Here is an 18,563-nt window from a genome sequence, read left to right as displayed (position 1 = left end):
ATATTTTTGAATTCGATATAACGATTTTTCAAATTTGTTGAAACGAATATAATTCGTGTTATCAATTTCTTTGAATTCGTTATAACAAATTTAATCCGTTATGACAAATTTGTTGAATTCTTTATAACGAATTCAAAAATTTGTTTGAACGAATTCAATTCGTTTTAACAAAGTCGACAATTCAATATATCAAATTCAAAAATATTTTTGATAGGTTCTAAACAGGCTTCCGTATAATATCCATAAAGCACGATTAAGCGAAAAAAAATAAAAGGGAATAAAAAGTGATTTATAGCATAAAACACACTTTACGAAAGAGCTCGTACCCAAATTGTCTTTCTTGATCCAAATGAACTATCATACGCATTCCAAACCCCGAAAAACTTGCTCCACTATTTCTTTTTTCTATTTTTTTTCTATGTTTTGGCCTCTTTTTTGGACTTGAGAGCAATTTGTCCATATTTGAAATAGTCAGAGATTACTGGGATGAAATATGAGGTTAATAAACAATGATCATTCTCAAAAGTTCATTTAACAATACAAATTATGAGCAGTGACAAGTGTCATGGAGGAGTAAACATCCTCTGTCGACCTGTCACACCGTCGTGTGCTCCTTGTCATGATCAGGCCAACTAAAAATTTATCTATTAAAAAAAATCAGAGTGAAAATAATGTCCTACCAAATTGTATGTAAGACGTTAGTTCACATTCGACTTCACGACAGATTGTATTTACAAACAAAGTCATTGTATCGATCACAGAGTTCGAGAATTTTTTAAATTGTTGATATCCTTGTTGCATTAATTAATTTGTTAATAGCTTGCGCCCTTTCAGAAATTTTTCGTACGTAGAACATGCTCTTGCGTATCGAATTAACTGGGAGACATAGACTCCATATGTAGGTGATGATGGTATATTACTACATTAATGAGGGAAGTTGACGATAGAAAAGTTGATGACATCTTGTTTCTCATTAAGTTTAGCTGCCATTTTGCTACCAATGCATTTCGCTAGTAAAATATCCAATAAGAAACATGTGTCAGACTCTGAACCGTCTTTTACTTCGAGTTCCATTGGATATATTGAATCCATGTTGGAATGAAAACTGAATATTATTAATTGGTAAAACGTGAATACATGAAGTGGTTTAGCAATAGCTGAAAAATTAGAAGCAAATTTTCGGTAGTACCCAAGCCTAAAAAGGATCTCTGAACGGATATTATTGCGTGGTTGAGGTCTTTTTGCTTCTCTGGATCAGTCGAGATTCTGTGCACCGATACGACATGTCCATTGTAGTCAAAACCTTTTGCGAATAGTTCAGCTTTGATCATGTTGTAGCCAGTTTTTCCGAACTAAAAGAAGATAGCACGTGTATAAAATTGACCTTCGAAATTTTAACAACAATAAAGAAACTGATACACATCGCATTTTACTTGAATAAAAAAAGAACATGGCTCTAGCTGTGAAAATTCGGAAAAACTTTCAAGATATAGACATAAAATCAATCCAAAAAGTGTCCTATTGATATTTACGTAAGATTATTATACTTTCATTAATTCACTTGTTTTTATAATTTTTTAAAGAGCTTGCATCTTCTGCTACCTAAATGTCTGTCATACACCAGGTGACGAGACTTCCTTTTCTGGATAGTGCAACAGTTAGCTTATTAATAATAGAACAACAAGTCTTAGTTGTTTTTGCCTAATAAATCAAAGATACATTGTTGATATGGTCAAATGATCCACAATTTGGATTTCAAAGTTAAAAGGGAACAACTGTTTTTGTACATTGATCAAACGGTCATAAAAAAAGAAAAAAAATAGTCTTTATTGTTTTTTATAGATTACACAAAAACATTTTATGTTGCAAAGTGTCATGTCATACTTTTTTTGAATAATATTACAAGAAAACTTCAAACAATAGAATATTATTTTCTGTGAGTTTGAAACATTTTAGGTTAAATTTTAAATTTTTTTATGAGGAAATAGGCGGTGTAGAATGTCTAAAATATTTCTAGCTTTATAAAAATCAATATATAGGTATTTAAACCACACCTTTATGCGAATTACAGTATCAAACCCTGTTTTTCATTGGTTTGAAATTTGAATTGACAAATTATGATTGTGTGAAGACAAATTTATTCATGAGATGTAAGTTGCATTCTGATTGGTCAATCAATAAAGTTCTCATACGATTAAAAGGCCTAAATTGATTCTTTGATCTTTTAAAACACATTTGACAAGGATGCAGGAAATGTATGTAATAATAATTTGTGCCTCTATCCTTTACAATGCTGATGCTCAGGTAACCTTGGATTCTATTGTGAACAATGCTATTCAGAGCGCGTTCCGTGGTGGTGGAGGAAGAACACCCATTGCAACTTTTCTTGGAGGTCAGGGAGGGATCGCTCCGGTTCCTGGAAGTTAGTATTTATTATGTTAAAAATTATTAAGTGGTCCTTAAATTTGAAAGATATAAAATTTACAACATTATATATATATATATATTGTAACGAAACCGAGGGTATAAGGTTATTACTTAATCAGTTAATCGTGGGCCGCTGTTGGTTACTGTTAACTGGTCAAGGTTGAAATGGTTATCCACAAAATTTATATAAAATCGGAATAACGACCAATTTTTGATCCACTAAATAATTGGCGAAATGACCAAATTTTAGTTCACTATAATATCTGCACTAGAACCGTGACGAATAACACGTTGTAAAGTTTATGATATTTATTAAGACGATCAAATGGTTCATTTATAAGCACAATGATAAACCTGGTTGGTACAACGTTATTTGGTTAATACAAAGATGACGAACCAATGGTCAATCCAGGACGTTTCTACTCTAAATGACTCTCCACTAATGATTTCGTATACATAGACTTGGTACTGTTTGTACATACCACTGTCTTACACCCGAAGTATACGGAGTCACAACCCAATGCAGACTGACTTCTAAACACAAAACAGCTGTCTTTTATAGACAAAAGTTGTTATGATGACGTATAAACGTCAGATACCAATAACGTCACAATCAATATCTAATTTGTAAGTTAGCGGGTTTTGACCACTAAAATTACTTAATAACGTTGTACCTATATAGAACATATACAACATAACGCTTTGTAATTACAATACATAAATCAAATTGATAAAGTTCAAATAATAAATCATTGTTCAATTCTTTCGTTCATTGTTCATTGACATATATTTTAGTAGTTTATATACATCGGGTTCAGGGTCCGTTTATTCGGAACTTGTCAACAACAGTTAATCCGAATTTCACAGGTAAACTTATCGGAACGTAACAATATATATATATATATATATATATATATATATATATATATATATATATATATATATATATATATATATATATATATATATATATATATATATATATATATATATATATATATATATATATATATATGACATTATCAGTAAATATTGTTAATTTTTCACCCTGTCCCTTCCTAAGGACAAACAAAAGATAAGAAAGTCATATAAGTAAGCAAAAGAATTTGAAATTAAAAAAAAGAAACATTAAATATTTAACCTTTATACCTTATCTATATTTATTTATACCTGTCCGCTTTCCACCTATGATATCTCTCTTGTTCCAAAATCGAAAAAAACTGTTTCAAATTGTAAATAAACTGCCTTAAATACCTACATTAAAAGCTTGGTCAATCTGTAACTAAGATGAAGCAGGGAGGATTCATATAAACGGTTACATTTATATGACCAGAGTTTTCTTCTGAAACGCCATTCTATATTTTCTCAGATATATACACTATATGATATTAGCTTTCAATTATAATAATTTGATATTTTGAGGGTAACTTTACTTTCAGCTGTGTTCATTTAAATATCTTGTAGAACAGAATAAATCATAAGAAAAATGTAATATCTGATCTACTGACACCTATAGGAAAGTCAGTGTTTTTCAAAACAAAAGCTACTACTTCAAATTAAAATTTACTTCCTGCTGCTTTAAAGAATTCACTAACGAATGAAATATATGGAGATAACGAACAGTATTCAAGCTCAAAAGTCCATTAAACAATACAAAATAGGAGCAGAGCAAACACGGTCCTCTAAACGTCAGAGGTTGGATCAGGTGCCATGGAGGAGTGAGCATCCCCTGCCGACCGGTCACACCCGCCGTGTGCTCCTTGTCATGATCGGGAAATAACGGAAAAATCCGTCGACAATTCAGTGTGTAAATTATGGCCTAACAATTAGTATGAAAAAACGTCAGTCAGCATTTGACTCAATGATAAATTGTATTTGCTGACAAGGTCATTGTATCGAACATAGAACTTACGAAATGAAGACTTTAAACGGGACAGCTGATATTCTTGTTTCATCAACTTGTTTGTCAATAATTTACCTCGTTTTAGAAATTGTTCATACGTAGAGCATGCTCTTGCGTATCGAATCAACTGAGAGATATATACCCCGTTTGCAGGTGACGAAGGTATATTGCTGCATAAGTAAGGGAAGTTGACGATTGAAAAGTTAAAGTCATCACGTTTATCATAAAGCTTGGTTGTTAGATTACCATTAACGTCTTTTTCAAGTAAAATATCCAAATATGAAACAGATGTGTCAGACTCTGTGGTATCTTTTATCTCAAGCTCACCAGGATATATCGTATCGACATAAGAATGAAAATAGCCATTGTTAATTGACAATACATCGTCGATATATCTAAATGTCGAGTTGAAGGCCACAGCAAGTGTTTTCTTCTTTTCACGTACAAGATTTTGGACAAATTCTGCTTCATATGAATACAAAAAAAGGTCTGCTAATAACGGGGCGCAATTGGTACCCATGGGAATTCCAATAGATTGTTGGAAGACCTGGTCTCCAAAAACCACATAGATATTGTCAATCAGAAACTCAAGCATCTTTTTAATGTCAACTTCAGAGTACTTGTGTGTACAATCAGAATGTTTTTTAACAAAATAATTTTGCAAATGACCAATGACAAGGTAAGTATATTTACGAGTTCCATTTTTATTGAAAAAGCAGCTGTCAATTATATCAAAAAGCCTGGACTTTAATTTATCGTGGGGAATGGTTGTGTATAAAGTAGAAAAGTCATAAGTTTTTAAGCTGTTGATTTTGGTAAAATCTTGTGATTTCAAATTTTCCAAAAGTTCCTTGGAATACTAAACTATAATTGAATATCGCTGATATAAATAGATGTTCGAATACTGTTCATTATCTCCACACATTTCATGTAATCGCTCCATTATCAATTATCAATGTATGGACATTAAGACTCAAATTTACAAAATTGAAACACTTACTTATACATTTATACCTCTGTAGGACGAACAGTAAGCAGAGATGTAGCATCTTTACCGACTCCAGGCTCCATATCAGGCTCTGGAGCCTACCAGGCCTTAGCCAGGTTCTCTCGGAGTAACTCGCCAGCTACTATTGCAATGCTTCATGACCGTTCGATGAGGGCGTCTCTTGCATCAAGAATGATAGCACAAGAGTTCGTATCAATATTTCTAGAAGTTAATAAATGTAAAAAATGCTCTTATTAATAATTCTTAGTAACAGAGAGAATATTTTATCATTGAAGACGCAATGTCAACAAAAGCAATTGTAAAATAATTTCTATATTTCTCTTTTATTCGTCAATTTTTAGCCCGGCAGTTGGAGGACCTGCAGGAGATGGCTTCCAGAGAGCAGTCTCAGATCCCCAGATTACTTCAAGATATCAAAGAGCATTCATTCCATACTGTTATCAGATGCCAGCTTGTAACGTTAAAGATCCCTATCGACGAACAGATGGACAATGTAACAATCTGATTAACCCTCTCCTGGGATCTTCAAATACGCCGCAACAACGAGTTTTACCTGCTGCCTACGACAACTGTAAGAACTATAATTATTATTACTGGAAATATTTAACGTCCATTTTTTATAAAACGCTAGGTTCACAACAAATTGCAAATGGAAAAATGCCAAAATTTACTTGTTTGTTTGTTTGTTTGTTTTTTTTTTTTTTGGGGGGGGGGTTACATGAATAATTCCACCCGTTTCCGAGTATGATTAGAAATATTTACATTTGCAAATGTTTTCTTTTATATATCACTATTGAAAGCAACGCGTATCTATATCCGAATATTTACATTTGCAAATGTTTTCTTTTATATAACACTATTAAAAGCAACGCGTATCTATATCCGTATAAACAAGGGTTCCTCGCGTCATAAACGTTCGACGTAATTTCTCAGTGACGTCATAAAGGGTTGACGCGCAATCAATAGATCAAACTCGTGCCGTTGAGTTTGAAAAAATAAAACATTTCACGCGTTAAAGGTTATAATCAGGCTAATATATAATATGAATAAGTCATAAATGTAAATATAAGTAATAATGTATCATTTTAAAACATCTATTGGGATATAAATACGGGTTGGTACGAGATCAAATTTACCATAAAGCCCTTCGGGCTTTATGGAATTTGATCTCGTGACCAACCCGTATTTATGTCCCGATAGATGTTTAAAAATGATACATTATTTCTTAAATGAACACAGATTCCTCACGTCATTAATGTTCGACGTAATTTCTGAGTGACGTCATAAAGGGTCGACGCGCAATCAATAGATCAAACTTGTGCCGTTGAGTTTGAAAAATAAAACATTTCACGCTTTAAAGATTATCCTCAGGCAAGTGCCGAGTATTAGACAAAATTTGCAGCTCTCCACCGGCAAATGGTGGCGTCTTCATATGATTGAAAAATTCTCGAGAGGGACATAAACAACATACAAACAAACAAACAAATCAGGCAAATATAAAATATGATTAAGTCACAAATGTAAATATAAGTAGGGTAGAGTGGGGTAATTTCGACACTTTTGCTGATTTGTGGCTTTCAATCCACAAAACACGACTGTTTTCAAATGTACTAGTTTGAAAAAGATTCAAAGTATTTAGGATGATTTTTTTCTTCATATTTTTCTGCTTTAGGAGTTAAAAATGCATAAAAAATAATGAATTGGTTTAAAAATAAGTAAGCATGTTGCATGGGTTAATTTCGACCGGCCTCGGGGTAATTTCGACCACAACAAACATCAAAAAGAAAGATAACTCTTGCAATGCAAGTACATTTTACCTGTCGCATTTTATTCAAACTTTATGGTCCGAGAAACTACTTAGTATATTGCCTTATTTAGAAAATACGTGTATCTATCTCTATCTCTCTCAAGAAAAAGATTAAAATGGATAAGTACTAGTATCCATACAGTTAAGAATTGGTTGGGTTACTTAAGCTTTTCAATGCTGTCTTATAGACATCTTAATTCTTATTCTTTATTCTAAATTCTGCTTTTAATTCGCCAACTCTATATTTAAATATTGTGATATATAGTTATGCAAATAGGTAGAATTTTCTCAGATTCCACAAAAATATCTTTCTTATGAATTTTAAATTGTCCAACCAAAAAGGGATTTTATTTAATATCGTCTTTTCACTACAGAATCATTCGAATTGTATATATATGTATAAGGTTTGAGCATAGCATTAGAATTGCGTATATTTTACTTCACTAATTTTTACCATATACACATTCATTTGGAATGCGTTGTATAACGTATTTTACGTGTTTTGTTAACTCTTAAGAGATAGATCCTGAGAAATTCGATCAATTAAATGAAGATTTACAGAAGCAAAGTCCTCTGACCCCCCCCCCCCCCCCCCCGTGTGTAACATCATAGTGGGTTTTTTTCTCAAGATTGTTGCGGCTCTTTTGGTGTGTTCTGATATTTTGGGTACTATTTGGATTTGTGTACCTGGACTGTGTGATACGATCTTAATACGACTGGTTCGTTGGTTTTCGATAGCCTCAGTCTTATCCGTCAAAGTTTACGCATTCGTAATAATGAAAAATTTTTACAAAAACCTGATTTTTTTTTTTTTTTTTTTTTTTTTACATATATTTAATATTGCCTGCATCCTCTCTTTTGTTAATTTGACAGGTTTGGAATCTTTTGGATGGCTCTTGACATGTGTTAATTCAAAGTCAGTGCCGACTCCGTGTTCTCTCGCACTTCGATAGTGATGCACCCTCGTGAAAGGCCCGGGCAATATATATAGCTGGGCATGCATATGTTAATTAATCTGACATATTTTTTTTTAAATATAAAAGGTTATATGTATACTGTATATGTACAATATATTGTACATATACAGTATAATCTTTTTTTTTGAAGATCTAACTCTGCATTGCATTAAACAGCTGTTAAAGACAACTTACACATATTTCAGAATAAGTGGCCGAATTTACCCCGCGTCCTTAAAATCAGCAGGGGTAATTTCGAGCCAAATCAAATGGACGTTTCTTGTGCATTTTGAGAGAAATCCAAGATAAATTTGTAAAATTCTGCAACTTAACGATATTCCAAGAAAAAAATAAAACAATTTTAATTTAATTCGTGCTGTAGACTGTTGAACAAGGTTAAACTTAAAAAGAGGTTGTACGAGTTGTCTCTCTTGCATTTCCTTGATCGAATCAAGCGCACAGAAGACCAGGACTTCGAACGTCTTGAACTGGAGACATAAATATTAGTAAAAATATTATTTATATCTCTGATCAAACCATATTTGCGATGAATAATTATACTAGGACACACAATTTGAGGAATAGTTTTCCAGAATTCCTAATAAATTAAACTTGTCTCAACACTTCCGTAGATCTTTGTGTGGTGGTGTGTTCCTGTGGTCGAAATTAAACGGTGGTCGAAATTACCCTGACTTACCCTAATAAGGTATCATCTTAAAACATCTATCTGGATATATACGGGTTGATACGAGATCAAATTTACCATAAAGCCCTTCGGGTTTTATGGAATTTGATTTCGTGACCAACCGTATCTATATCCCGATAGATGTTTAAAAATGATACCTTATTTCTTAACTAACCAATATTATAATGCTGAATTGCTATTTTTATAATTGGCAATGAATTATCTTATAATTATGCAGGGATTGATACTCCAAGAACCCTTTCCCGGGTTGGGAATATGCCCTTGCCAAGTGCTCGAACAGTCAGTAACAACGTGTTCCAGTTCATTGGAGGGGGCATGACCCCTGTCAGCGCCGCATTCTCTACCTACCTCACCCACCACGGACAGTTCATTGACCATGACGTCATTTCCACCCCATCTGTAGAGTGTAAGTAATTTTTGTCATTACTAAAGCTGCACAGTGTTCTTTTTTAATTTAAGAAATGATTGATTAGTTTGGATGTCAATTTTACCAATAATCCATCTTCGAATATTCAATGAAAGTATTCGAATATATTCGAATATTCGATAAAATAAATAAAATTCGGATTATTTCATATTTGTCAGTCAATGTTTAAAATAAATTTGATTTTAAAAATTGATATCTATATAGGTTCAAACTGACGAACTAGGGGTAAGAATGTCGTTTACTCTTCAGATTTAAATAAACGTAATTAATTAAAATTATCTGCTTGATAAGATATATTATATAATATTTGATACAATATTTTGAAAATATAAACAAACACTTCCATAGACAATTTCCCAAGGTCATTAATTTCCCGATAATGATTTTAAAATTAAGGAATATATTCAACCCGAGATAATCAAGTAATTAATGCATTATTCTGAAATTGAGCCCATTACAATATTATAGGCTTCGATTCTATCAAAGATATTTTTCTATGATCAATAAAATACACTCTTCACGTATCTAAGACATTCAAGAAAGGGTTTCATTTCGTTGTCCTCGATTCTAGATCCGATCACATTAAACTATTGAAAGTACTTTTTGTATTATACATTAATAATTCTATTTTATTTCTTTTATACCCTTCTCAGAGTGAAATAAAACGTGGAAATAATTCCAGGATTGTTCTAAATAAAGTTTATTATCTTTTTTTGGGGCGAAATCTGAAAACACCGAACAATCAAATATTAAATTCCTAATCGAATTAACTCATCTAATTAAATATATTCGAATTTTTTTTTTACATCCCTATTGATTAGATATGTTTTTATTCGTTTGTTTGTCTGGTTTATGTCTTTTACTAATAACAATGCTGTACATCGAAATTGTAGAGAGGTATTTTGAAATAATATTACAAATTATTTTATTATACCCCTGCTTGAAAAGTGGGAGGGTATATAGTGATCGGGATGTCCGTCCGTCTGTACGTCCGTCCGTCCGTCTGTACGTCCGTCCGTCCATCCGTCTGTTACGCTTTGGGGTACCCATATCTTATCCGCAACTCCTCTTATACCACTGAATGAACTTTAATGAAACTTTCACTGAATCTTTGTTACATAGTGTCATTGTGCACCTCCTATTTTACTTTTTGACCGGACACGTATTTCGGGTTTTCCATAGCAAAATATGGACACTGCCATTCTTTCTTTAATATTTACATCTGTAAGGGTACCCAACTCTTATTCGCAACTCCTCCTATACCACTGAATAAAATTTGATGATACTTTCACAGATTCTTTAATACATAATGCCATTGTGCACCTCCTATTTTACTTTTTGATCTGACACTTATTTCGGGTTTCCGAGAGCAAAACATGGACTTTGCAATTATAATCATATGGGAGGCTGGGGGTATCATTTAGTGAGCTCAGTGCTCACAGTATCTCTAGTTCTTAATAGTATTGCAACACCGTTCTATGAATTTGATGTATAGTATCTTGGTTCTAGATAATCTTTTCATATATACAGGGTTTTATTTAATAAAAACAAGAAAATCTCAGACTCGCAGACCTGATTTTTGTATTTGTATGAAACATAATTCTATTCAAAATTTCTACAGAAAAAGCAGAATTCGCTGTAGCCTTCATATCGACTTGTTTGCAAATACAATCTTTCGTTACGTCGATATTTTGACTGACGTCTTTAAACCAAATCTTTGGGCCATTATATTCACACTGAATTGTCTACGTATTTTCCCGTTTACTCGATTATGACAAGGGGCACACGGCCGGAGTGATCGGTCGACAAAGGATACTTTTCTTCCATGGCACCTGATCACATCTCTGCTTTTCAGAGGTCTGTATTTGCTCTGCACACAAATTGTATTGTTGAATTCGACTTTGGAACATGATTACCGTTCAATATCTTCAAAGTTAATTATAAATCCTCCTATTAAAAACAACAGGGCAATAGTAAGTGATATAAATTAAAGTAATACAATCATCTTCAGGAAGTGCAGATTCAAGTCTTTTTCAAATCGAGTCCCACCACTTTTGCGTAGGGTAGGATGGGGCCCAAAAGGGGACAGAAGTTTTACATGGGAATATATAAGGACATTGTTTTAAAATCTTCTCAATAACAGCAGGGCGATGATTAGTGATAATAATGAATGAAAGCATTTAAAGGCAGTGTAGATTCCAGTTTCACGCAGGTGAATGTGTTCTATGGGTTTCTTGTTACGTCTATTTCAAATATTTTATTTAGAATCTAAAATAGGTTTCAAATCTCATGCTTCAAAGATACTTGGAACATAAACATCGTCGTATGTCGTTGGTACATAACGTTTTCATCATTAGTCATTCATCGATTAATTGCACGAACGCCCCACTTTACTTTTTTTAAAAATATATAATCTTCCATATTTTTTTTTCAGTACAAGAAAATGACTGTTGTCTTCCAGTAAGGTATGGACTATAAATATAAGTTCAATCAACCCAGGGATCTTACAGTAAAACTGGTTTTGAATTTAAGGAATCTAGGAATGCGATCGAAGATAACAAATCTCAGTAAGGAGGAAGCCACAAACAGTCAATGATATGTAAATGAATTCAAAGAGTATTAATTTGAATTTGTTAACATTAATAACCATCTTCACCAAGTGGAGATATGTTAAGTTTCTTAGGTCATACAAGGGAGTATATATATATATATATATATATATATATATATATATATATATATATATATATATATATATATATATATATATATATATATATATATATATATTCTTCTCAATGAATACAATTCTAAATATTGTCAAATTATATACACCAATACCATATAAGCTGATGGGGTTAAATTGACGTTAATGGTAATCTAAAGACCAAGTTTTATGATAAACGTGGTGACCTTAACTTTTCAATCGTCAACTTCCATTACTTATGCAGAAATATACCTTCATCACCTGCATATGGGGTTTATAACTCTCAGTTTATTCGATACGGAAGAGCATGCTCTACGTATGTACAATTTCTAAAACAAGGTAAATTATTGACAAACAAGTTGATGAAACAAGAATACTAGCAGTCTTGTTTAAAGTCATCATTTCGGAAGTTCTATAGTCGATACAATGACCTTGTCAGAAAAAACAATTTATCATTGATTCAAATGCTGTTTTTCATACTAATTGTTAGGCCATTATTTACACACTGAATTGTCGACGGATATTTCCGTTATTTCCCGATCATGACAAGGAGCACACGGCGGGTGTGACCGGTCAGCAGGAGATGCTCACTCCTCCATGGCACCTGATCCCACTTTTGATGTTTCGGAGGTCCGTGTTTGCTCTGCTCCTATTTTGTATTGTTTAATGGACTTTTTAGCTTGAAAATTGTTTGTTTTCTTCATATATTTCATTGAGCTTGGCCCTAGATATCTGTTCACAAATTTTACTTGTATTACTAATTACAAATATTACAAATACAAATTTAAATAGATACAATGACCTTGTCAGCAATACAATTTATCATTAAGTCAAATGTTGACTGACTTTTTCATACTTACTGTTAGGCCATTATTTACACACTGAATTGTCGACGGTTTTTTTCGTTATTTCCCGATCATGACAAGGAGCACACGGCGGGTGTGACCTGTTGGAAGGGGATGCTCATTCCTCCATGGCACATGATCCCACCTCTGATTTTCTTGAGGTCCGTGTTTACTCTGATTCAAAATTTCTATTGTTTAATGGACTTCTGAGCTTGAATACTGTTCGTTATTTCTATTCATTTCATTGTATTATAAAGATATTGAAAACAAAGCTTTCCTGGATATCAAGGCCACAAAAGGTCGTGTGTTCAAGAAAATGAAGGTTAAAATTTGTCTAGATAATGCCAGGTTTATATGTTACGGATCTCAAGGTAAACAAGGAGTGGACAAAAGAAATTCATAATATGCCCACACATAACTTGCGAAATACAGCTGACCGTTACGATCAACAACTTTCCCTGTTTTTATAACACTTATCAAGGTAAAATAACTAACCTGTATACTCACAAATTATCAATTAATGATTCTATTTAAGAGATTAAAAAAATCTGTGTTTTGTTTGCATTGTTACCAAAACATCGTTCTGATGATGACGTATTGCATTGCTTCTCAGCCAAGTGTATCTAACGGAGAAAGGATAGTGGTGGGGGTGAAGAGAGGAGTGCCATCTTGATTGACCCCAGAGTTCTTGTAAAACTTTCCGTCTTTTTATAGAATGCAACAAAACCCGGAAGCTTGTTTTAGCATAGAGGTAGTACAAACGCCACCGGATCCCTTTTTTCCACCAGACAAAACTTGCATGAACTTCGTCCGCCATGCTGGTGCTCCGACAATGGGATGCATGAACGGTCAGATGATATTCTTTCAAACTAAGTCAGTAACCAAACAGCTAATTCAAAAAGCATTCATAGATATCACGTTTTAAAGATGTAATACGTAGTCCTATTTCTCTTAGTCTGACGCTGAAAATGAGAAGAAAAACACCAGGAACTGGATTTTCATAATGTTTAAATACCTAGTTCTTCATCTCTTCTAATTATTATTTCATGGAGGTCTCTACAGTGTTTATTATATATTTGATAACTTACAAATTACAAGTAGTTATTAATGAGAAGATACTATAAGAATATGCCATTTGTAGGTGTTCGCGAGCAAATCAACCAGAGAACAGCTTTTGTGGACGGCTCAATGATTTACGGCTCTGAAGTCAGCTTAGAGCTTGAGCTAAGAGGGGGAGTATCAAGAGGTCATTAGATGTTTTAATAATATTTCTATCATCGATTTTATTCTGAATATATATATATATATATATATATATATATATATATATATATATATATATATATATATATATATATATATATATATATATATATATATATATTTAAAGTAAATTTAGCAGTTATCGTCTACTAACCACCTAACTTTGTTTCTAGAATTAGGGCGACTTGCTGTAAACGATCAGAATCTGCTCCCTCCCAATCCTCAGGGATGTCCTGTCTTGGCACCCCGAGCAATGCGACCATGCTTCATAGCAGGTAATTTAATTGCTCCCTGATTGCGATGTACTTGAATGGTGTTTTATGCATGAATATATTACATGTGACATTTTTGTCTGTTGATAGGAGATCATAGGCAAAGCGAGACACCTACTCTAACTGTTCCACATATCACGTGGTTAAGACGTCATAATCTCATTGCTGACGCATTAAGACAAGCCACTGGCATCACGGATGACGAGACTCTTTTTCAGGAAGCCAAAAGAATTGTTATAGCAGAGCTTCAACATGTTACATACAATGAATTTTTGCCTGCCGTTCTTGATAATTTACATATGAATTCTTTCAATCTAAGATCAAAACTAGCAGGACATGCTGATTCTTACAACCCTAAGGTTGATCCAAGAACAATAAATGCATTCGGTGTTGCAGCCTATCGTATGGGTCATAGTTTAGTCAGAAATACTGTAGGTCATGATTTAGGGAACGGAGATCGTTTTACATTTCCGGTGAGCGAACACTTCGAGCGTCCTGATTTGATGTATGAAAAGGGATATGAATTCATGGCTCGTTGGATGTCACGAGAACCCAAATCTAGGTCTGACAGATTCTTGGTAGACGGTATTAGAAATAGATTGTTTGAATTTCCACCAATGCCAGGAACGCCTCCATCAGAAACGTTGTCTATGGATTTGGGAGCCTTGAACATACAGAGAGGCCGTGATCACGGCATACCTCCCTATAACGCTTACAGAGAATTCTGTGGACTTCAAAGAGCGCGTTTCTTTGCTACTGCCCCAGGGGGACTGGTTGATCATACTCCACAAGCAGCAGCTGCACTGCAGCGAACCTATCGGTAAGTTTGTGGGGTTTTAAACCTAAAACCGAAATAACCGAAAGAGTGGAGGTTTATTTTGTTTTGTAGCACGTCATTTAAGAGTTGCTGCCTTAATGCATTAGAAATGTTTACTGTAAGATTCACGTGACAAGGTGAACCCATAACATGCAAAGACCCATATTATACATAACATAATACAAACATATACAAAACACATTTTACCCAATTTATAGTATCATGCTGCAAGCTTAAATGTACATCTGCCAATCTATATCAGGTGGATCTGAATAAAAACATGATAAAAATTGAACTCGAAATAAACTCAAAATAAAAAACATTACAGTCTGACACATCTGTTTCATATTTATAAACACTGATGGCAAACTAACAACTAAACACACTGCGAACGATAATATTAATATTGTTTTGCTCCAGGTCAATTTGAAAAGTCGTCATATTCCAATTTTTTAAAATTTATTCACCACAATGCCAATAAAAATTGTTATACAGCAAATTCATATCAAAACTTTTGATCGGGTTCAAAGTGGGGGTGGGGGGCTATGTTTACATATCAAAATACAGGGAAAATGTGTTCATTTAATCACCAGTTTCAAATAATATAGAACTACAGACATTTACTTAATAAATGAGACATAGTTAAATTTACATTATGAAACTGAAAGATAAGAAGGTCATTTATCAAGATACATGAGTTTTTGAAAATCCGGTGAATTTTTTAAAGCATGATTTTCATGAATTTTACACCCCCGTATTAGAAAGAATTGTAATTAAGAGGAATTAATTAAAGTGATGTTAGATTTATTAATCAATTACTTATGAACTGCATGTATACTTTACCTCCAAAACAAATTTAAAAACTAATTTTTCAAAACATTTGAATTATGGGTGAGTAAAATGTCGACAGGATTCTGGAGTAAGCGTTCGCAGTTCTTTATGTTAAACGTGATGAATTCAAGTTTTCCATCTATTGTGAACTTTCCTTATTTATGTAGCAATATACCATTATCACCTGTATATGAAGTTTATGCCTCCCAGTTGATTTGATACACAAGAGCTTTGTTGCAAATGCATGTACAATATCTCGTTAGGTCAAATGTTAACTAACGTCTTTCATATAAAAACGTTATTCATTTAAACTGTTAGGCCATTTAGAAAAAAAAAGTTATCATGGTATCATTATGGATCTTAGCACAAAACAACCCTCAAAACAATTGCTTTTTCCCAGTTGCACGGTATGCAACTAACGACGATACATAGATTATTTGATTGATGGTTTTACAGCCCTGAATAATAAGAATGCTTTCAAAAACTTACGACTTTTCTACTTTATACACAACCATTCCACATGATAAATTAAAATCCAGGCTTTTTGATATAATTGTCAGCTGCTTTTTCAATAAAAATGGAACTCGTAAATATACTTACCTTGTCATTGGTCATTTGCAAAATTATTTTGTTAAAAAACATTCTGATTGTACACACAAGTACTCTGAAGTTGACATTAAAAAGATGCTTGAGTTTCTGATTGACAATATCTATGTGGTTTTTGGAGACCAGGTCTTCCAACAATCTATTAGAATTCCCATTGATACCAATTGCCCCCCGTTTTTAGCAGATCTTTTTTGTATTCATATGAAGCAGAATTTGTCCAAAATCTTGTACGTGAAAAGAACAAAACACTTGCTGTGGCCTTCAACTCGACATTTAGATATATCGACGACGTATTGTCAATTAACAATGGCTATTTCCATTCTTATGTCGATACGATATATCCTGGTGAGCTTGAGATAAAATATACCACAGAGTCTGACACATCTGTTTCATATTTGGATATTTTACTTGAGAAAGACGTTAATGGTAATCTAACAACCAAGCTTTATGATAAACGTGATGACCTTAACTTTTCAATCGTCAACTTCCCTTACTTATGCAGCAATATACCTTCATCACCTGCATATGGGGTATATATCTATATCAGTTGATTCGATACGCAAGAGCATGCTATACGTATGTACAATCTTTAAAACGAGGTAAATTATTGACAAACAAGTTGATGAAACAAGAATATCAGCAGTCTCGTTTAAAGTCATCATTTCGTAAGTTCTATGGTCGATACAATGACCTTGTCAGCAAATACAATTTATCATGGAGTCAAATGCTGACTGACGTTTTCATACTAATTGTTAGGCCATTATTTACACACTGAATTGTCGACGGATATTTCCGTTATTTCCCGATCATGACAAGGAGCACACGGCGGGTGTGACCGGTCAGCAGGGGATGCTCACTCCTCCATGGCATCTGATCCCACCTCTGATGTTTAGAGGACCGTGTTTGCTCTGCTCCTATTTTGTATTGTTTAATGGACTTTGAGCTTGAATACTGTTCGTTATCTCCATATATTTCATTTCACCTCCTAGGCACCTGCTTCCATCTCTGGAATTTCCAGGGATCTGTATTTTATGTCCTCTTCACATATTTGTATTGTTTATGGATTTTTTGAAATCGATCACTATTCGTTATCCATACCTTTTACATACAAAAGTACTTTAAACTCATGTAGATCAGATTTTGATTGTCTCCGAATAGATTTGTTGATTAGTTAGCAGTTATCTTTCCTGCACTAAGAGGACTCGCATGTATTTTAAATTAATATTTTTTTTACCTTACATTCGTTTCTAGACACCCTGATGATATAGACCTCTTTGCTGGTGGTATGTCTGAGATTCCTCGACCAGGAAGCATTCTAGGGCCCACGTTCCAATGTCTCATCGCTCTTCAGTTCAGCTTCTACAAACATGGCGACCGTTTCTGGTACGAGCGCACTTCCCCCGAAAACCCAGTGGCTGCTTTTACATCTGGTAAACTAAAGCTTTTTAATGAAATAAATCATTTTTTGTATAACTACAGAAGTATTTTTAGTGGCATATAGTGTCATGAGTCACTTTTAAAACATAATTTATTTACAGCCCAACTTGCTCAAATCAAACAGATCACGTACTCAAAGATTCTCTGCTCTGTCGTAAAGAATATTGGCATTATTCCATCCTTCCAACCTAGATTAATGTTACGACCTAACATTCAAGGGTAATTCTCTCTCTCTCTCTCTCTCTCTCTCTCTCTCTCTCTCTCTCTCTCTCTCTCTGTGTGTGTGTGTGTGTGTGTATGATTCTATATCTGTTATTGATAGCTAACGTAATGCGAAAGTCGGTGATCCATTGAACTTTTTAAAGAATCTTAAGCCTTATTTTACAGTAATTCGCCAGTGCCATGCACATTGCTTTTGCAAGGAAGTCGCCTTGGATTCGACATTAGCCCATTTGCACAACAGCTGCTTCAATTAGGCGGTCGCCGACGCCGAGGGACATTAAACCTTAGGCAACTTAATCCAGGCATGCGACGAAAAACCATTTATTGA

General features: G+C 33.7%; 1 protein-coding gene across 1 annotated transcript; it reads left to right on the top strand.

Annotated features, from left to right (window-relative positions):
• Positions 1-2,244: 2,244 nt before the first annotated feature.
• LOC133186537 (peroxidase-like protein) lies at positions 2,245-18,563 on the top strand. Its single transcript, XM_061321769.1, has 12 exons — positions 2,245-2,422; positions 5,353-5,524; positions 5,681-5,910; positions 9,026-9,214; positions 13,045-13,135; positions 13,502-13,635; positions 13,929-14,033; positions 14,224-14,325; positions 14,413-15,142; positions 17,828-18,006; positions 18,115-18,232; positions 18,401-18,563. Exons 1-12 carry the CDS (start codon positions 2,245-2,247, stop codon positions 18,561-18,563), a joined length of 2,391 nt encoding a protein of 796 aa, XP_061177753.1.

This window comes from Saccostrea echinata, unplaced genomic scaffold (assembly GCF_033153115.1).
Source record: "Saccostrea echinata isolate AGI-Se365-2 ecotype Australia unplaced genomic scaffold, CSIRO_AGI_Sech_v1 ptg000014l, whole genome shotgun sequence".
NCBI lineage: Eukaryota > Metazoa > Mollusca > Bivalvia > Ostreida > Ostreidae > Saccostrea > Saccostrea echinata.
Note: the sequence above shows the minus strand (reverse complement) of the source record. Positions and strands in the feature narration are given on the sequence as shown.